Source organism: Miscanthus floridulus, chromosome 4 (genome assembly GCF_019320115.1).
Source record: "Miscanthus floridulus cultivar M001 chromosome 4, ASM1932011v1, whole genome shotgun sequence".
NCBI classification, from domain to species: Eukaryota; Viridiplantae; Streptophyta; class Magnoliopsida; order Poales; family Poaceae; genus Miscanthus; species Miscanthus floridulus.
This window is the reverse complement of record NC_089583.1, coordinates 70,962,325-70,984,154: the sequence shown is the minus strand read 5'-3', so window position 1 is coordinate 70,984,154 and position 21,830 is coordinate 70,962,325. Positions and strand designations below refer to the sequence as shown.

The 21,830-nt window shown below is 45.9% G+C and overlaps 1 protein-coding gene and 1 long non-coding RNA gene across 2 annotated transcripts; both read right to left on the bottom strand.

The window, feature by feature from the left end:
- Positions 1–13,718: 13,718 nt before the first annotated feature.
- On the bottom strand, positions 13,719–14,490 carry LOC136551684 (uncharacterized). The gene is made up of 2 exons (XR_010782657.1): positions 14,334–14,490; positions 13,719–13,942 (listed from the first exon to the last, which is right to left on the bottom strand). It is a non-coding gene; the product is annotated as an uncharacterized lncRNA (long non-coding RNA).
- A 4,797-nt stretch (positions 14,491–19,287) lies between these two features.
- Positions 19,288–21,360, bottom strand: LOC136551683 (probable trehalose-phosphate phosphatase 7). The gene is made up of 5 exons (XM_066543227.1): positions 20,823–21,360; positions 20,634–20,705; positions 20,264–20,521; positions 19,746–20,075; positions 19,288–19,576 (listed from the first exon to the last, which is right to left on the bottom strand). The coding sequence occupies exons 1-5, from the start codon at positions 21,240–21,242 to the stop codon at positions 19,508–19,510; spliced, it is 1,149 nt and encodes a 382-aa protein (XP_066399324.1). The 5' UTR covers positions 21,243–21,360; the 3' UTR covers positions 19,288–19,507.
- Positions 21,361–21,830: the final 470 nt, after the last annotated feature.

Sequence of the window (21,830 nt, the reverse complement as noted above, 5' to 3'; positions counted from 1 at the left end):
GTATGAGTTTGTTCATGAGCTAGTGAACCCAAGTACTTGATTTATTTTGGATTGCTAACAAGTAACAAGTATAACATTGACAAGATAACCCTTAAAAGAGGTGTGAAGAAGCTTGTCATTGGTTCAAACCGGACTGGAAAGCTTAGGCAAATCAACTTAGTTCAAGTCAACATTAGAAGCTCATGATAGTGACAAGAGTACAAGCACAGGACAACAATGCAAATGGACATCTTGTTTTGATTGTTTCAAATGGTATCTAGACTCAACTATTTCATCAAGAATTCATAAGTGATGTCTAGATCAACTCATAAGTGATATCCTACAAGTGGTACTCATGATGATAGCAAATGTTAAAGAAATGGTTTTTATTAACAAATCAATCATACAGATGGTATCACATCTCTACACATGGTATCATTTATACAAGATGGTGGTTCCACAAGTGATCCTCAACTTTTTGTGATCATCAAATGAAGAATGCTTTCCTCATCTAGAAGAGCTCAAGATTATCAAGAGAATGACCCATGCTTGGACATAGGGGGAGGAGCCCCACTACAATTGGTATCAAGGTCATAAGATCCTACACATGGTGTCTAAAGAGCTATACAAGTGGTGTCCATAAAAATGAAGATTCAAGTGTCAACCATCTACCCCAATGTAAGCCTTTGCATCAATAAGAAGCACATCTTTTATGGAAATTGATGACAAAGAGGGAGAGATTGTACAAAGATATGAAAGCTTTGGAAGAGATTGAGACAAAGAAGTAGAGATTGGACATGGACATGGACAAAGAGAGAGCAACATTGAGAAATTGAGAAGGATCAAAATTCTTGGACAAGAGATGCACACAAGTTGGGGGGTAGGCTTATGAACTTTGATTGATTGCATTTGAGATATGCATATTCATATGCTTGCTTGCATTGCATAAGTTTTAAATTTGATATGCATGCTTGTGTGGTGTATGCTTGTTGTAGAATTTGATTGATGATAGGATAACTAGCATGCATAGGTTGGTAGCTAGACTTGTATTTCTACATGTGGTACTAGAACCTTGCTTATAACGTTGATCTCATGGGGTTTCTAGTATTTTTGTTGTCTAGCTACTTATGGTGCTATGGATTATGTTAAAAGTGCAACTCCGATTGGTATCACGCATCAAAGGTTAATTCTTTTACACCTAAGCATCATTGGTAGTAACTACTCTCCCACACTTTCAATCTATGCATATGTGCGAGCTGCAAACCAAACACTCTAGCACATATGTAGGGGTGGCTAATACTACCAATTCAGGTTTGTGGTACTTGTCCAAAATCATTTACACTTGGTAAAATTGCTTGAGCAAGCAACATGAATTCAAAAGTGCTTAATTTCCATATCTTTGTAGAGTTGTCATCAATTACCAAAAAGAAGAGATTGAAAGGTCCTTGTTTGGTTTTGGTAACTGAGTGACAACCTAGGTGGACTAATTGTGTTTAATGTGAGATACACAGGTGATTAGTCCACAGGTACATCATGTGTGAGGAACCTTTGCCATGGATGTGAAATGGCATGGAGATGTTGCAAAACTCACACATGTGATGATGAACGAGCTCATTGCACGTGAGACATGACATTGAGTCATGTGATCAAGGTGGAGAAGATCAAGACATCACTTGGCTCGACGGACCGGTTGCAAGTGTGAAGGGCAAGTTGAGTGATGACTTGGCGCCGATGGACCGAAGCAACGGTGAAGAGCAAGTGAAGTCAAGATCGATGAACCAATACGATCACATGATGATATGAAGTGGATCATATCATTGTTGATCATGTTGGTGCATGTGTTGCATCGACATTGGAGGAGATGGAATGGAATGCGCAAGACAAAGGTATAACCTAGGGCATTTCATTTCACCGGTCATAGGCGTGTAGAGAAGTTGATGACCAGGTTTAGAATAGATGGTCATACTATTAAGAGGAGCAAACTTGATAGCATATCGGTCATCTAGTGCCACTTGAGCTATCTAACTTTGCATACGTGTTAGGATCGACTGGCATGGTGAATTGAGTGCTAATCCTTTAGAAAAAATATTTATGAAAAGCTAACACACGAGCACAAGGTGGCGATCACTTGGTGGTGTTAGCATATTTGCAAAGGTGAAGAAGTTGGTGAACAAAAGGAGGCAAAACCGGGCTTGGAGTGGTGCCCTAGGGGCACCGCCACCCCCTATCCGGTGCATCGCCACCCTGTAGCGGTGCTCGGCTTGCCAAGGCCGAGGGCAATGTGTTGGGGGCTGGCACAACCATGCCTTGTTCGGTGGCACCACCACCCCTAGGGCGGTGCCCACCTGGACTTGGCAGAGCGCAGCTAGAGTCGGGGTGGTCACCGGATGTGACGGTGTACACCGCCATGGCATGGACGGTGCACCGCCAGGTGCTGTCCGGTGCCACCACCGTGTTTTCCCCGAGGCTAGCGTTTTTGGTGTTGAGCTAAGGGAGTCACCGCCATGGGCACCGTTGCCCTATGTCCGATGCACTGCCCTATTAATCTAGAGAGGGAGGAAAATGGACATGAGCACCATTGGGGGCACCACCACCCTGTGGTGGTGACACCACCACCCCTAGGCGGTGCACTGCCCCTGCCTATCCAGTGCCACCACCGCCTGTCCGGTGCCCCAACTGCTAGTGAAACTAGCCGTTGGATGACCATTGGAGGGGCACCGCCACCCCATGTTCGGTGCCACACTGACCTGTCCGGTGCCCTCGCAGAAAAGGGAATCTTTAGAGCAACGGCTCTATTTCGTGTGGGGGCTTATAAATACCCCCTTGGCCAGCCTTGGGCTGGTTGTTGAGCACACTAGAGCCTTGGTGGCTTGTGTGGTGGTGCTTAGGAGCCCTCTAACTCACTTGTGCTTGATAGTGATCATCCGATCGAGTGAGTGAGCAATTCTAGTGTGATTGCATCATGATGTTGTATCGAGTGGCACTAGGTGATCGAGTTGTAAGCTGGTGGTGCTTGTTACTCTTGGAGATTGCCACCTCCTAGATGGCTTGGTGGCTTGTGACTCCGTTAAAGCACGCGAGAAGAATGTGCGCTGCTCTGGAGGAGGATTTGTGAGGGGGATTGTGCTCACCCCGTGGGGATCACGAAGAGCAACTCTAGTTGAGCGTGTCATTGAGCTACCCTCACTTTTGGGGTAGGTTCTTGCGGTGCCCGAAGTGTAGGCTTGGCGGGTGATGCCAATTAGCCGCCGAACCACCAAGTGAGTGATCGACACAACGAGGACGTAGCTTGGTGGCAACCAAGTGAACCTCAAGAGAAAATCACCATGTCAACATTGTCTTTATCATCTTCTCGGTGGTTTGCTTTATGCGAAACACAAGCTTGTATTACTTTCATTTACATTGTGCTTGTGTAGTTGCTCTTGTGACTAGCTTAGCTTTAGTAGCTTGCTAGTTGCCTTCTTGCTTGTGTAGCATAGAAGTAGTTCCCTTGAGTGGCTAATTTGGTTGTAGTAACCTTGTTAGTCATATTGTTTAGTTTGTGTAGCAAAGTAATTTGTGCTCTATAATTTAGCTTGTGTAGCTATGTTATTGAGCATTACTAGTGAGCTTAGGTGGCTTTATGCTTTTGCTTACTAGAATTGTGTAGGAGCTTTGCCGGTTGTTTGAGTACTAGTTGCATAGGTTTGTGTGACCTTGCTACTAGAATTGATTAGGTGAGCTCTAACTAGCCCGGCACCTTTGTTGCCTAATTAGAATCTTTATAAGGTGCTTGAGAACTTAGATAGAGGGGTGTAGTCTTGGCTAAACCGATAGTTTTAATTTCGCACTTGTTTCGGTTAGCCGGGGCAATTGTTTTTAGAAAGGACTATTCACCCCGCTCTAGTCCGCCATCTCAACCCTACACCCCTACAGTAAAATTGCATTAATAAAAAGGAGTTTACAAAGGGATACAAAGAGCTCAAGAAACAAAAAAAGAAATGAAGAAAATGCTACTGGCTAACAAGATTAGAACAAATTTTGGCGCCATGTATCAAAGTTGACTCATAAACTTGACTTGATTCTAAGAGAAACCAGAGCTAGTTCCTTTGCAAAAGCCCTCTTGCAGTCCATGAGGCTTGACCAAATCATTTCTTGCACCCCAGATTGTCCAACACATGGTAAAGGTTGCCATCATGAAGAAAGCCGTGTGGATTTGGTCTTTTACCGTCTGAACCATATCTAGGAATGATCTTGGCGGGGTGAAATCAACACTTAGAAGTCCTCAGCAGGCAATTTCAAAGGTACAATTGAGAAAGAGGTGATCCCGTGTCTCTTCAACATCATTTTGGTAGAGTACACAACTATAGGACTCAAGAAACATATTTTTCCCTATCATAATATTTCTTGTTCTTAATCTATCTTTCAAGAGCAGCCAAAAGAAGACATTGTGCTTGGGCTGGCAAGAGGATTTCCACAACAATTTGAAGGCAATGTGGGACTGATGCTGTCCCACCAAGGCCCCATAAGCTTTTGTTGCTGAGTAAGTATTGTTGTTCCATAGATATCCCCAGATGTCATTAGAATCTTCAAGCTGTGTCGGTGCGAAAAGTGACCAACAAGTAAATATTTGTAATTTTACCGTGCGTTGTGATCGGATGTGGCCTAGCACTCAATGACACATGATTTATACTGGTTCAGGCAATAGGCCCTACGTCCAGTTGAGGTCGATCGGTGACTTTATTCCTGAGCCTAAGTGCTCGAAGTTTGCTGTGGGGTTACAAACGAGTAAGGGACGAGAAGGGGGACGTTAGAGGCTCGGTGGGAGGAGCGTATGCTCTGTGTGTCTCTAGGGCTGTTGAGTTGTTGTGTTCTCGAGTCATCGAGAAAGTCTTCAAGAGAGAGAGAGAGCGAGCTTCTGTTTTTCAGGAGAGAGCACATCCCTTTTTATAGTTGAAAGGGATGGTCTTACAAGTCAGAGAGAAAGAGAGAAAGTGTATACGTGTGCTGCCTAGTTTTGTTGCTCATGCCATCAGGTACGGGGTGGCTGCCAGCACCCATAATACTGTTTATGTCCAGACGCGTCTGACAGGCTCTACTGTGTTCTCCTAGTACAGCAAACGACGACGCCCACAACACTGTTTATGCTCTGATGCGTCTGGCAGGCTCTACCGTGTTCGCCTGTCATGCCCCGACGACACTGTCCTATAGGTGTATAGGGCATGGTAGGGTACGGTCCTCGGTATTGCGGTTGACTTGAGCGCCTTATCTTATCTGCTCCGCCGGCTCCCTGGGCCCACACCGAGCGGGCGTCCCCGGTCGGTTGCTCCCAATTGGCCCCGACCGTGTCGGTAGGGAAAGAGCAGCGTGCAGAGGTCCGGCGTATCCTTGATCGGAGAGAAGGGTCGGAGTCGGACTGCGGTTCCACCACAGCCAGGCCTTTCGGTCGGGGCTCACCCAGAGGTCGGGCAAGGCGGAGCCCCCGACCTAGAGGTCGGTCCTTTCTACCCCTCACTCTAAAGGTGCCCGGAGCGGTTGTCGAACCCATCGGTGGGCCAACCTTCGAACTGCTAGGCCTAGACAGGCCATGGGAGCGTTTTTAGCTCCGTATCCCTCTTACCTGTGACGGGTCGTGGCCCGTTAGGGGAGGACCTTGGTCGGAGGTGCCGGTCGGAAACCGGATCGTGGTCTTGGCCTGTTATTGTGTATCTGGGCCGGCCCAGGCGTGTGCTGTCGTTGCACCGCCTGCTGGACCGAGTTTTGTAGGGAAATGGGTCCATTGGGGACCTCGGGTTTATGAAACCGACAAGCTGTATGTCAGAGAGGAGGAGTTCTAAGGTTCTGGAATTGCTGAAAGGCAACTTCAGAGAAAGGCAGATTGAAAAGATGAGAAAGATGTTCAGAGCTGCAAGCTTTGCTCACAGAGATCTGATCATTCTTATTGAAGGAGTGGAGCTCAGGGAACTTCTGTTTAGCAGTACCATCTAGCCAGTTGTCCTCCCATAGCAGACAGGCTTTCATTTTTTATTTGTATATCTTAGTTAGACTTCTGTATTTTCTTAATTTTTTCAGATTTTCTTTCCACCAAAAGCTTCCTTTCTTCTGATCTGAGGGTAATTTTCCATTGGGATTGTGTTTCTGCCAAACAAGGGAGACAACGTGGAGGTTTTGTTGAGGCCTCTAATTAAAAGATAAAATAGTTTTCACAAAACAGAAAGTAAGAACTTTGTTTTTAGAGAAGATAGCAGTACAGCAGTCTATTACTCACTCCTTAGGCATTCATTGTACATATGCACAATTTGCTTAATGGAGATAGGCTTTGAACCATGTGTCACCTCAAGATTTAGTCTGACAAGCGCCCATGGAGGACAAGACGAGTAAAATCACTCGCTGGCGTGCAAGAAGAGTGAAGAGTCCTAAAGTGGTACTTCAATTTGGTGACGGGATGGATAAAATTATTTTGCTGAAAAGTTGGATAGATCTGATTTGGATGCGCTGCTTTCCCAAATTGATAATGTGAGTCCGTCATCAGATAGCTAAGATGATAGCAATTGGCGCACACACACACTGTAGCAGTGATTCGTCGATCATGCCATTTAATGGATAGATTGCCTTGAGCTCCTGGAGAATGAAGAAGCTTCTATATAAAATACACCGATCTTGAAGTTGAAGATGACCAGAACCGTACCAATCCAAATTCCAGCGCCCCCCTACCATGGGCGGCGCCAGGGGTATGCCCCTGTATTCCATGGAATACCCATTATTTTTGTGACAAACACAAATATATGTATACATGTATAATGATACAACACGTTAGTTTGTTGAATGTTACAAATATGTAGCCCATAAGCCCAGTAGATCTGTCTGGGCACAAAAAACCGAGAACTGAGAACCGAACCGAACTAACCAAAACCAAAACCGAAGTAACCGAAACCGAAATATTCGGTCCCAGGTTCGGTTCCAGGTTCCCATGAACCAAAATTATTATGGTTAATTCGGTTCCAGCACTCGATTAAGCGAATTGACCTGAAATAACCGAACTATGTAAAGGCCCCTAGAATGCAGGCTTAAATATTGCTCTATGCTTGAATATTTGAGAGAACAATAACATATATGTGTTGTACTGTTGTTTTATGCTGCATTATTGTTTAAATTGTCCCTTTTGACTGCATGAAAATCAGGCAAAATACTACCGAAATTTGCAATTGAATGGGTTGTTTTTTGGTTCCTAAAAAATTCGGTTCCATCGGTTAAAACTGAAACCAAACCGAATTACCCGAAACTAAAATTCCCCGGTTCCGCATTTTCAAAGTAACCGATCAGTCCCTTCTTCTCAGGTAACCGAATTAGCTAAAGAACCGAAGAACCGAACTGATCGGTTTTGGTTAACCGAACGCCCAGATTGACCAGTAGAACAACTAGTAACAGCAGCCCACGAACTTAGAAAGACAGAAACCCATCGACCGTACTCCCGTCCCTGTCTCCTGCTCCCGTCCGTCGCTCGCATCGATCGGAAGAGCGGCGGCACGGCAGGTTGGCTCTCCCCCTCGGCCCTTCAGCCCTCGCCCGGTCGGCCCCTCGCCCATCGGCCCTCTGGCAGTCGGGAACGTGGCAGCGCCTTGCGCCCGGCACTCCTCTAGCGGCGGCGGCGGTGGCGGTCAGTGGTCTTTGGTGGCTTCCCCTCGGCTCCTGGCGTCCAGGTGTCCGACCCTCCCCCTCGGCACCTCTCTCATCTGCGGCTTGAAGCAACAGCACGACGAACACAAAAGACCCCAGATCCATTCTTGATTCTTCATAGTAAGATTGAAGGTTTCGTTTTCTATTTTTGTTGTTGCATTGTGTTCTTTTTTTTTTGAAAAAAATGTTGCATTGCTTTTCTTGTAACGTAGATAAAGAACTTATACTTTGATTATTACCAGGGGTGACACCAGGTTCACTTTGCCCGGTGCCTTGTTACCAGGATAAAAAAATAATTTACCTAGCATATATTTTAAGAAAATTATATATATACTACTTGAGCTGTGCACCAGGATCAATTTTATACTGGTTTTGTCCCTTATTACTATTGCATATGCATCGGAATTTTTTTGTACTTGAAATACCCAGCTGTGAAATCCTGGCTCCGCCATTGCCCCCTACATCTTCCCGGCGGACATTGGACGACATGATTTGAAGCACGACGGAGAATGGCCAGAGCGTCTCCATCGATCACCGACGTGGAGTCCAACCGGATCTCCTTGCCCAAGCCGCGCTTCATCATCACGCGTACGTCCGCAGATAGATTCCTCTTGGCTTGGCTAGCTACTCCGATGGGCGATGGCTTCTCCAATCCGATGCTGCTATCTAGCCACCCGGAGCTAGCTATTAGTGGGTGGGGGTGCCTCCGCCTCCGCCCACCCCTTTCAACTTTCATGGCTTGGCTCCAAAGCAGCACACAAAGTGCGCGCACAACAGCGTTATCCTCAAAATGGTAAAAATCGTGTGCGCCTCGCTCTCGTGGCATGCGTTATCCAAGATTCCATCGCCTTGTTCACTATTGGTGGCTTCGTCTTTTGATGTGGTGGTGGCCAATGGTATTGCAAAGCTGGATCACTTCAACATCAGGTTTCAGCTTTGAATCAAATCAGCATATAGTGTGTGTGGATTAAAATATCATCAGCATACTTTAAATCAATCCCACGCACTGATAATAAGTGATGAAAAAGACTTGGCATTGGAATGGAACACTCACATACTCTACTAGTATATGTTTGTCGAAATTTCTCTAGTGCCAGTGTGCCACTGATATTCTGATATTTACTAGTTGGACGTAGGCTATCTCTCATAATTAATTGCATCGGGATTTGTTGGATCCAGATTATTTCAGTGCAGGTTGTTATGAGACTTACTTTCTGCACACACACATCAGTTCCTACGTGCCTGAGACTAGCCTGGTGAAAGGTAAATGCAGAACACTCCTACCTCCGATTTCTTTACGATGCATGTTTGCTTAAAAACAGAGAAACATAAATCCTTTGGGATCTCTCTTCTAGTAGTTCGTCGCCTTTAGTTTGTTGGCAAATATCAAGTCTAATGATTGTTGCTTTGGTAGTAGCTTAGTGCGGTTAGGAAAAACCAACCAACAGATTGAATCATGCTAATAATGGACGATCGATGCAGTGCATAGTGCTGATTGTAATAGGTTGCACTAATCATTGTTCAACCCACTGTGGACGATGCAGTGCATAGTGCAGGATTCAGACAGGTTTTGGCATGCAGCAAACTGATCAGGTACGAGGTTCCTAGGTAGCATGATAACTTGATTTTTGGTCCCTTCATGTGGGGGAGGAATTATTTGTAGGTCATGTGGGGGAGATATACCTTATTTTGTCGATGTCGTGACTTGAGTGAGAGGCTACATATGTCTCCAAGGACAAAGAGTCCCTTCAAGATGATTCAGCTGCAGCAAGCTGTGAATGAACTGAAAAACATTTGGAATTGTTGCTACTGACTCTCTGGCCTATATGAACGACACACACACCACTACCTAGTGTCTGCAAATTCATGGTGTTCTTTTCTTTTCCTGTATATTGTTATGTGTTATCACTTATCAGTAGTATTCAATCATTTCCAAATTATAAGACGTTATGGATTTTCTACATTCATGATTTTTGCTACGCACTCAGATATACACTATGTCTAAATGTATAGTGAAAGCAATATATCTCGAAAAGCTAAAACATCTTATAATTTAGAACAGAGGAAGTAGTTGTTATTAGCGTGTGGCTACTGATTGAATGCAAACAAATTAGTCGCCAGACCGTCAGAGAACCGAACGGTTCCTACAGTGACCGACCGTACATGTACAAGGAAGCTTCACTCCCACTGTCGTACACACAACAACTGGACAAGTCTGCAGATGGCACTTCGGGGACCATGAGAGGGACATGACAAGAAGACAATGCAAAAACGAGTACACGTTGGATCCATCAGAAAGGGCGGCAGACCGTAGTGTTCCGGACATGTGAGCCAACGTACTAGCTGTCCTAACTGCTCAATTATGTAATCTAGTGGATCGGTAACCAATTATTTGTCATCACGCACCATTTAGTTTCTTCCACATCTAAAAGCAGATCATCTATCGTTACCGGAAACCGGCACTTTGCCGAGTGCCGGAAGCTTTGCCAAGTGTATTTTATCGGGCACTCGGTAAAGACGGTCTTTGCCGAGTGTCAAATAAAATACACTCGGCAAAAAAAATACTCGACAAAGATGGTTTTGCCGAGTGTTTTTTTTCGGCATTCGGCAAAGATGTATTTTATCGAGTGCTATTTTTTTTGGCACTCGGCAAAATGCGTCTTTGCCGAGTGCCTTTTTTCTAGCACTCGGCAAAGATTATTTTGCCGAGTGCCATTTTTTGGCACTCGGCAAAATGCTTCTTTGTCGAGTGCCTTTGTTTTGGCACTCGGCAAAGAGGCATTTTGCCGTGTGCATTTTTTTTTTGCCCTCGGCGAATCATTTTTTCAAAGCAATTTTTGAGGCCATAAATGAATTCAAATGAAAAACTTTTCAACTACAAAGTTTTATAACTTCTCAAGATCTACAAAGTTTATTTTGGTCATTTCTTAATTTGACAAAACGACAATAACGTTGTTCATAAAATCTACATCTCTCATACCTCTCATATTAGTTTCATGAAAGTAAAAGAGAGAGATATAAGATTTGTGAACAATATTACTACCACTATGTCGGATGAACAAATGACCAAAATAAACTTTGTAGATCTTGAGAAGTTATGAAATTTTGTAGTTGGCAACATTTTGATTTGAAATCATCTTGTCATGCAAAAACGACGTTTGAATTTGAAAATTTTAAAATTTGAATTTTTCAAAAGACCTTGGATGAAAAAACTTCCTAAATGAAAATTGTAGATCTCCAAAAGTTATGAAACTATATAGCTGCCAACTTTTTGATTTGAAATCATCTTATCATGCAAAACTACGTTTGAATCTCTCAAATTTGAAATTCGAATTTTTCAAACGACCTCGGATGGAAAAACTTCCTAAATGAAAATTGTAGATCTCGAAAAGTTATGAAACTTTTTAGTTGACCACTTTTTGATTTGAATTCGTTTAGGGCCTCAAACAAGTAATTTATTCTCGGTTTAGTATAATATATGAGGATAGATAACGGAATCTAGACACAAGTGACAGTGTAGTGCAGTGGTAGAGCAGCAGAAACGCGAGGGAGAGGTTGTGAGTTTGAATTCCGTCGGCCGCGTTAGCCGCGAATTTTGTGTAAAAAATGTAACGACTTCCATGGAGACGGACGGGCGCTGGCCGGTGGCGGTCTTCTCAAAAAAAAATTTTGCTATTATTTTTGGGGTTTTTTTCGTATTTTTATTTTGCCGAGTGTAAATCTTTGCCGAGTGATTTTCCGGCACTCGGCAAAGGCTTCTTTGCCGATTAATTTTTTACCGAGTGCCCTTTGCCGAGTGTATTTCAGGCTTTGCCGAGTGCCGCAGGCACTCGGCAAAGTGCCGGTTTCCAGTAGTGTATAGTCGCAGGAAACGCAGACATATATAAATTAGTTAGTGTTTGTCATGATCTCGACTATCTTGCGGTATGTTGTGTGTCATTTTAACTTTGTTCTAAGTCAAATAACACTTGTCTAACTTTGACAAAGTCTATAGATAAATATATTAACAACTACAATATCTGATACTGTTTCATGATGTATCTATTGAACTAGGATATTATTGTAGTTGTTTGTGTATTTTTCTATAAACTTGGTCAGGAGAGTACAATGTAACTCTACGATGAACTGCCTAACACGGAACTCTCTCCCCCCCGTGTTGCTACTCCTTAGGACAAAACCAACAGGCCTAGCGCCGCCGCCCCCACCCCTCTCTCCACTACGTCGCTACCGACCGAGCAGGTCACTGGAGGCTCGTGCGACCGTGAGGTACGCGGCGACGGGGCTCTCCCATCTAGCTGGAACACAAGCAAGATCCAACAACCATGGTGGTGGTGGTTGCCTCGCAGCTTCGACGTGCAAATCCATCTTTCCCCTGACAGATCTATAAGGGGAGGTCGGATCCGGTGGATCGACATCCAATTCCATGTTTTAGCCAGGGCAGTGGTTGTGGAGGTGCCAACGCAATGGCTCGACATCGGGCATACACAAGGAGATGCTGTTGTGGCGTGACTGCTCTACGGTAGCGACGCAAAGGCAGCGCAGGGGCACCGTGACCACCAACCATTTCTTCTCCAAAGGAGTCTACTTGTGAGGTGGATTCGAGTTTGTCCTAAGCTGCAACAGCACGCCAGTACTGCACGCGGATGGTGACTTCCGCTTTCCAGATCTTCGCCCGGTGGTGAGGCAAGGCTGTCAAGGCACAAGGGCTGTGGTGGCTTGTTAAAAAAAAACAATGGCAAGGCATCATGTTGGAGCTCCTCTCTCGAGAGGGTGTACAAGAGGGTGGTGCTCGGTGAGAAGTCTGTACGTGGAGGGCAGAGGACGGTGGTGTCGTCGTTAGCGGCACATTCAGAGGCATATGCCAGAAGAGTATGGTGGTGGCTAGTTTGGTGGCGGCGGTGGTGCTTCAATGGTGTTGGTGATCCCTCTGGAGGCTGGAATTGAATCGATAAGGGTGGAGGTCAAGTCGAGGACTCAAGGCGTGGATGGTCGCAGTGACAGAAGGCTGCCATTAGAAGGTGTTGGCGTAGAAATTGGAGGGCAAGACTTCTGCATGGCAATTCAGGATAACTATTTGGTGGATCCGTATGCTAGTGGTGTCTGCAAAGTTGCCAAGGAGGCCGGCGCCGGAGGAGGTGGCCAGCAGAGGTGCGTTTCCGAAGTGACCTTTTTGGTGTAGTGGTGGGCGGTTTTTGCATAGCAGCGGGTGTTCCAATGCAAGGAGACCTCCTGATGTCTTTTGGACGCCCCCATGTGCATCTAATGCTTTTTTCACGAGGCGACATGGCTACGAGAGCCACGCTATATATATATATATCTCGATGGAAATGGATGACATGATTATGACTAGATGCAGAGCTTATGTATCTGTATGGCGTCATGCAATGAACCATGGTGGCTAGCCTTGCGTGGCAAGGGTTACTCGGATGTGTGACAACGTCGAGAGATGGCACAAGCGGTTCCAGCAGCATGATACTACACAATTTGTAGCAAACTATGATGAACATCGTCGAAAAGGATAGCGCAAGCGACGACAGTGGCTTTTTGACTTTCTACTTTTGCCATCCTATGATGGTGGTGCAGTGTGGCAACCGGTTGTTATTCACTACTGGAATCTCGCATTTTTCTGTGTGTGCGAAAACACACAGAAAAATACGTAATACCATCATAAAAACCTCAAAAAAATACCCACAGAAATATAATGACGGGTTCACCAGTCCGAAATAATTTTTCTGTGGGTCTCGCACGCACAGAAAAATTGCGTTAGCCCATATTAAATTTAAATATTGTGTGCGTTGATCCTCACAGAAAAAAGAAAAGCCCGACAGGAAAATGATTTTTCTGTGGGTGTTACACGCACAGAAAAATTACGTTAAGCCATATTAAATTTAAATGTTGTGTCGGTCTCGGTTAACGCACAGAAAAATAATAGTAAAACCAACAGAAAACCCTTAACCATGCAACAAATTGGATACAATAATTATATAGAAACAGAACAGTAGCAACAACATATTAAATATAGACTGTCCATACTGTAATTTCATCACAACATAATCAAATTAACAAATATTGATTCATTCATGTATTAGCAAGTCAGATGCCTTTACATAGATATAGCACATACACAGATAGTTCAATGCTCAACAAAAGGTATTGTATGTCTTTACAACAAGCCATTTGATGACGATATATGCAGTAGCTACACACATAACCATTCATCTCCAATCACTCTGCATAGATTTGTCAATGTAGTCTCTATATAACCGGTGCAAACATTTCATAATTGTCCTTGTCTTCCGGATAATGCCTGCATAATCGAAGGATTAGCTGCTATGGCATATCGTCATCTAACAGAAAATGATGAAAATCAAGCAATGAAATTCTCGAACTTCTAACATTTGGGGTGAACCATAAAAAATAACATGTATATATATGATACAAGGCAGCCATATTATCATCATCTGATAGAAAATGATGCAAATCAAGCAATGGAATTCTCAAACTTTCAACATCTAGGGTGAACCATAAAAAATGACATGTATATATATGATACAAGGCAGCCATATTATTGTGCTACAATTGACTAGAAGATGAGTTTGTACTAGCAAACAGCTAGTATCCAATACACAAACACAGCTCCTTAATATGAATGCTTCAGTCATGCGAGAAAACTGAAGAATGAGAAAGGATATTCTCACCTAAGCAGATAGGGCACTGAACCTCCTTCCATATCTCTTCTAATTTCACTAGCATAAACCTGAGAGAGACAGAACAGTTCACTATAAGCTTCAGACCATGAAAAACATCAAATATTCCAAAGTCCAAGAACCTGAATAATGAGCTTCAATCTATGTAGAACAGTGAGATGCAGGTAAATATAAACAAATGTAGCATCTATTTTTATACTGTACTTCCAGTAAGGCAGTGAGATGCACCAGTAAGGCAGTAAAGACTTGCTTGAGACTGAAGCCGAGCAGTAGAATATATATTTCATCTTATGAATTTCTAGAGCATGTGCATTGCTTGCACAATTAAAATGCATATGCAAACAACAGCTACAATGAAAGGGCCAAGGCAAGAATGTGCACAGACTATGCATGGCTGTTGTTGGCATGGTGAAGCAGTTCATGCCTGTTATTTTTCCAGCTACAATGAAAGCTCAGTGTTAATCTCATCAGCAGGAGCAATTGAACTTTTCGACAACACATAATGTCATAAAAGTCGGAGTACAAAATCAAACTTCACTTACCAGGTGGACCTTGTTGTCCACAAGCAAACAATATTTTCACTAGTCGGTACGTATATTCAAGAAACATGAAGCTGGAATCAAATCAATTACGAGATTAAACTTGTGGTCTCTAAACAGTGGGCTCAGCTACAGTCCAAATTAATTTTGAAATCCTGCCTTGAGGAGTTGGTCCAACTCAAGACTAATACAAATTTTAACAAATTATTAGTATAAGTTTTCTTGAGACCATTCCCAGTGCTAGGGAACATTAATGAAAAGTTATCTAGCACAAAGTTAGGACGAAATGGTACTTTTCCCTATAGATTTCAGGAAACAAAAATGCGCACACGCATGCAGATGTATCAGTGAATTGGTAGTTGGGTTAATGAGATTTTTCATGTAACTCTAGTGATTAAAGCTATGGATCAGAGCTTATTGATGAGAAACCATAAGAGTTACAACTAGCCTTACCAAGCAAATAACATCATACTCCATATAATTTGACATAAAACGAATGAGGCATATAAATGGAGGACTCTTGAAAGACAAGCTTTACCTCTACAGAATGAATGCCCAGGAAATAGTATCTGTAAACTGCTCCAATCAAAATGTACCCTCCAAGAAGGCACAGAATTCTGCAGAAAATGGGAACTACTAAAAGAAAAAAGTGTGAAACTGTGCGATGATGAGAACTCACAAACAAGACTATAGTTTTGTATTAAAAAGAAAATGGGCACCCAAATTCAAGGTAAAATAGACATAAACTAGAGAGGTTAGGGGTGTATACCCACACCTTCTAGTAGCTGAGCTAGATTCAATTTCTTCCTACTGCAGAATGCAGATTAATTGGCTAATGTAGCAGGTTCTAGGTTCACATAATTATATGTAGCCTGTGAGGTACAATTGTGTTAATGTCTTAAGGAAACAAAACTGCTGTAGAAAACTCACTTGTGCACCGTATAGGTGGCGACAATCAAATTGTCACACAAGAAAGAGGAGCCAAACCTGATCCAATCTGAACAAACATTCAAGTCCTAACTACATATATTTCATCTGGAGCAAAAGAACAAGAGCAAAAGAACTCGAGAAATGGCTCAGATTTACCCATTATCAGCATGACAACTGCAACTTAATTTCATCTGGAACTTAATTTAATTCTCTCTCTAATGGGAATTGAACTGGCTACAGAACTGGTTGCTTGTACTGGTACAAGCCATCCTAGTTAAGCAGCAAACAGAACAAAATATCCCAAGTACCAGCTCATAAGGTACTAAAGTGTAGAAGTTTTCTAATGGAAACTTGATTCATCACAGCCACTCAAGAGTAGTACAAAACAAAAAAGTCACAAGGCATAGTTAGGGAAGGGGAGAGCGGCGCGGCACGAGACTGGGGTTTCATATCATCTCAGCTCCGCAAATATCACATATCAAAATGATTGATCAGGTTGATATATACTAGTAACTTCCACGGGCGTCACCAATCTGACCAACCAAAGGTGCTAGATTTTTTTATCATAAGAATAACAAGATCTTGCAGCTACATCTATAGGACAACTACTACTAACGCAATGGAGCAAGGCAAGCATTACCATAGAGGCATATGCTGACATAATAGTTCTGATAGGCAAAGCAACAATTGGAAAAAGAAAGACATGCTACATATGCATCCATAAACTGTGAACCCCAACCATTGCAGATGAAGTTTGATTTTGTCTATAAAAAGAGCAAAGCATATCAATCCACACAGATGATGACATATTAACTTGTAGTGAGCAAACATTTGCAAATTTTGTTCAGTTAATTTACCATCAAGGATATGTTATACTGAAAGTCCAAGTACCGGATAACAATTTGACCATGTTATACTGAAATTCTCAAGCAGCACGGAAGCAAAGCAGCAAAGCACGAATTAAATTACTCGCTAATTATACAGCTAATAGAAGCTCTTATAAAAAAATAAAAAAAGGCACGTCGACACCACAACCGCACCACCAGCACTGCCTGCCGCTCTTGGCCAGGGGGTTGCAGCTCACCCCTGGCCCACGCAGCTGTCCCCACCGCCGCCTGGGGTGCACCGCCGCGGAGCCCCCTCCCTGGATCTCGCCGTTGAGGGAGAGAGGGAGGGAGGGGGCGGCACCGGCCGCCGGATCTAGGCCAGTGGGGAGCGGGAGGGGAGGGGCCACGCTGGGGAAGAAGGTAGGGGAGGGGGCAGCACCGGCCGCGCCGGATCTGGCCGGTGGGGAGCGGGAGGGGAGGGCCGCGCCGGGGAACGGGAAGCGGGAGGGAAGGGACCGCACCGGGGAAGAAGGTAGGGGAGAGGGGGGAGGGAGGGGGCGGCACCGGCCGCGCCGGATCTCGCCGGTGGGGAGCGGGAGGGGAGGGGCCGCGCCGGGGAACGGGAAGCGGGAGGGGAGGGGCCGCACCGGGGAAGAAGGTAGGGGAGGGGGGAGAGGGAGGGGGCGGCACCGGCCGCGCCGGTTCTCGCCGGTGGGGAGCGGGAGGGGAGGGGCCGCGCCGGGGAAGAAGGTAGGGGAGGGGGGGAGAGGGAGGGGGCGGCACCGGCCGTCGGATCTCGCCGGTGCGGAGCGGGAGGGGAGGGGCCGCGCCGGGGAACGCCGGCCGCGTCGGATCTCGGGAAGAAGGTAGGGGAGGGGGGGAGAGGGAGGGGGCGGCACCGGCCGCACCGAGGAAGAAGGGGGGGAGGGGAGGGGCGGGATCCGGCGGAGGATGGGCGGGTGCGGGTGCGGGAGGAGTGGAGGGGAGTGTGGGGGGCTGGGGAGGGGAGGGGAGGGTGCGGCGGGGAAGAAGAAGGGGAGGCTGGGAGCGTGCGTGCGTGAGGAGCCGAGCGGGCGAGTCCGCGGCGGGTTAGGGTTAGGAAATCTTGGTTTTTTTTCCGTGCGTGTCTATGTTTTTTCTGTGTGTTTTAAAATACCGACAGAATAATAACATTTTTTCTGTGCGTGTATATCATTTTTTCTGTACGTTTTTAAAGAACCGACGGAATAAGTTTCATTTTTCTGTGAGTGTTGATTTTTTCTGTGTGTGTATTGTCACGCACAGAAAAATCATACAATTATTCTGTGGGTTTTCGTATTTTTCTGTGGGGATATTTTGAAATCCACAGAAAAATCGTAATTTTTCTGTGCGTACCGAAACAAACGCACAGAAAAATTTATCACCCACAGAACAATTCGAGTTTCCAGTAGTGTTGGTATGGGGCTTATGGAGTGCCAAGACGGTGTTGTGTAGCGCATGTTGAGACCCTTGTCTAACCGGTGGCTATTGTGTAGTTGATAGTTGCTTCCAGTAGTTGTGGTAGTTGTTGACTCTTTGAAGGTGTTTGTTGATTTGTCATACCGCTTAGTATGAGCTTTATCTCGTTTTTAATATAATCGGTAGTTCTTCTGCTAGATTCGTTTAAAAAAAAACTCTATGATGAACTAAATTAATTGGAACGGTTGTGTGGTTTGTGTCGGTAGAATCTACAATTTTGCACTTCTAATAACTCCGATCGAGTGTGATCTATGATATCACAATAGGACCTATTTGGTCGACGCCAAATATTGCGAAGCGTAGCTTCGGCAAGTTTTGCAGAGTAAGCCTAACATTTGGTCCCTTGGCTTGGTCAAGCATTCCAAACATTTTGTTTAGCAGCAGTTGCATACTTGCATGTCTGGTTGAGAAATGTACAGAGTACAAATCCGCATTGCAGGTTTCGATGCTTCATCAGGCTCTTATTAGCAATGTAAGTATTTTTTTTTGAATTTAATGTAAGTATTTTTGAACTAATCTAGTACCACCGAAAGCTAAGGCTCCTATGTAGTACCTATTTATTCTCTTAGATACGTCTCTTTCAGAGTCTGCATTGTACTTGTAAAAAAGGGGGCCTTAATTAGTTTTGCGTGTATGCATCCACATCAGGAAGAAACTGGCTTTTGACAACAGTACAACACATTCACCGAAGTAAACTGATGAATGAATTGGAACGAGACACATACTTTTTTTCGGTCTTCGTTGCTTGATTCTTCCCTCTTGTATATATATATTTAGTAGGCAACTATAAAATAAGTTATTCTGTAGCCACTTTCATTTACGATAATTTTATATACTAATTTACGATAATGTCAATACATATTTACGATAGTTGGGTTATAACACATGAGGATATTTACCATAACGTTATAGTAAACCACTTAGTAAGGAGTTACTATAATCTCGTAAATTAACATAGTAATTATCGTAACTCAAAATAGCTATAGAATAAGTTATTTTATGGCCAGCCATAGGGTAGTAGCTATATATATATATATATATATATATATATATATATATATATATATATATATATATATATATATATATATATATATATATATATATATATATATATATATATATATATATCATTAGTTAACTACTATTAGGTAATACTAATGTACATGCATTCTTGTTAAACACTCACACACCCCTAGCAGAGGCCAGAGGGGGGCCCAGGGAAAACAAAGAAGGGAGAGGAAAACAGATGACTACGGGACAGTAGAGACAATCAGTGCCAAATTCTCTGGCACTCACGATTTCACGTAGCAGGATCTCTTAACTGGCACTTGGAAGGCAGTTCGCTTGACCCGTTGCGTCGTCTGTCGTCTCATTGCAGCCTGAGCCTGGCCCTGTAGAGGCGCTTCCACTCGACGAGCCGCAGCAAGAACTCCATCACCTGCGCATCATGCACAAAGCAGATAGAATCAGCGGCGGCGGCGTAGGTCGGCGAGTACGCACTTGGCGGCGGCTGCACAGGACGTGAGATCGGCCGCGACCGCAACTAGTGGTCTCTGTCGCCTGGTGCTGGTGGTGGTCCAGGTGTGATAGGCTGCTGGATCACTGACCTCGGCGGGCTCTTGGAGCGAGTAGGAAGCGGTGGTCTCCTTGGGGTGCTTGGACACGAGGATCCCGACGCCCTGGCCCTGGCCCTGGCCCCGGCCCCGGCGACGGAGCACCTTGAAGGCGTCCTCGTCGGTGCGGTCGTCGCCGATGTACACGGGCAGCACGTTGCTGCAGTCCGCGAAGCCGAGCGACTCCAGCAGGAACTCCAGGGCCTTGCCCTTGTCCCACTTGATGGTGGGACGCACCTCCAGCACCATCCGCCCCTGAGTCAGCCGCAGCTTCGGGTACTCGCGCAGCACGGCCTTCACCGACTCTGACAGCTCGCCCCACATCTGACGATAGATAGATCATCTCGGTTATTAATCATGACGAATTGGCGATGCGTGGAGGTTACTAGCTAGTGCTGGATTTGGAGTTGTATTAATTTGCCGATAATCTACAATGCAGCGCGGTTGGGCACGGGCGAAGACAGATAAAGCTGAAAACGGCAAGAGAAAACGACGGCCATTTGTTAGTTAACCTTTTCGTGGACGCATCTGAAGTGGACGGAGACGCAGAACTTGTTGTTCTCCACCTTGGCCCCCGGGATGCAGCGCGTCGTCTCGACCAGGCGCTCGTGCACCTCCTCTATCATGGGCAGGAACTCGCTCGCCGGCTGGAACACAACTCCTTTTGCCTTGGCCTTTGCGTGCCGGGAAGAGGCCTTGGCTGGACCTTTGATGTCCATGCCGTGGCTACCGGCGTAGTACAGCTCCGCCAGCTTCACGAACTCGAACACCTGCATGTGCGTTGGAATGAAAACCTCGGTTAGTTAGTTTCCGTCGTCGTCGGCGATGGTGGGTGCGTCATCGATGAAGTCCGGCCATATAATGGGATGCTTTGGTGGATACCTTGTCGCGGCACCGGCCGCTCACGATCGCCGTCGGGAAATGCTTGGCGACGCTACGCACGGCCATCCGCATCTGCTTAATTGTTGGCCAAAAAAACAACAAACACTTGTGAGCCTGAGCATCGACGACCGATCGAATAAGAGGTAGTAGTGGCCAGTACGCAGCTAACGCTTATAGTTGTCTGCTCACCGTCTCGCTCATGAAGGCGGCGTCGGGGTCGTCCACGATGGGCGACAGCGTGCCGTCGTAGTCCAGGAACATGACGATCCGCTTGCCCTCGGACGCCGCCACGATCTGCTCGAACTTGCCCAGCGCCGACGGGTGCCGCACCATCCACGCGGCGCGCTCCTCGTCCACGGCGCCGGCGGCGAGCGCGGCCGCGGCCTTGGCGTGCGTGGGCGACGACGCGCGCATGGACTCCACGCCCCAGCACGCGCCGCCCAGCAGCCCCGCCGCGCCCGCGCCGAGCTCCACGCGCCGCACGACGGCGGCTGCGATCCCGGCGCCACGCGGCGGCGGGTACGGGAACAGCGTCGTCCCCGGGCAGGGGCACGCCGCCTGCGCTGCTGGCACGCCAACCTCCGGCACCGCCACGCTGGGCTTCGCCATCAGTAGCAAAGAGAGCGTCCGATCGGTCGGTCGACTGATGACGACGTGGTGATTATCAAGAACGCGATCAGTTCGCAGCAGAGGCTGGAGATTGTGGGAAAGAAATGATTGGTGTGGTGTGGATGCGTTCGTTGAGGAGGCGGGAGGAGGGCAGCTCGCATTTTATAGCTGCGGCTACCGGCTGCCGGCTGCCGGGCTGCGGGGCGGAGGCGACGACGGGGTGACGCGGATCCGGAGTGGGCCACTGCGGGCGGCCTCGGCCGCGTCCACCGCGCGCGGCCCAGCTCGGCGGCAGGTGCCCCGCGCGTGCACGTGCCGGGCCCGCCGCGGCGCATACGTGTGGGCCTCACGCGCGTGACACCTTTTGGCGTTTCCTTCCACGACAACGCTCTTCGCTCGTTAATCGTTGCAGGTCGTTAATCGTTGTCTTGGTGGGCTGAAACTCGTGCCTTATTCGTCCTGCGAGGGGTTTTCGGCTCCAGGTTTTGTTGCGAATCGCAGTTTCCTGACCTGAATGAATATAAAATATCCATGAAGATTTGGTCCGTAAAGTTTGGTTAAAAAAAAGTACACGTCATGGCATTTTGA

What these genes read in the sequence shown, in the direction of transcription:
- LOC136551683 (XM_066543227.1), bottom strand. Translation starts at nt 21,242, where the DNA reads ATGGCGAAGCCCAGCGTGGCGGTGCCGGAGGTTGGCGTGCCAGCAGCG. An exon ending in CCGCCTTCATGAGCGAGACG is followed by an intron (nt 20,706 to 20,822) that starts GTGAGCAGACAA and finishes ACAATTAAGCAG; the next exon opens with ATGCGGATGGCCGTGCGTAG. An exon ending in GCGGCCGGTGCCGCGACAAG is followed by an intron (nt 20,522 to 20,633) that starts GTATCCACCAAA and finishes ACGCACATGCAG; the next exon opens with GTGTTCGAGTTCGTGAAGCT.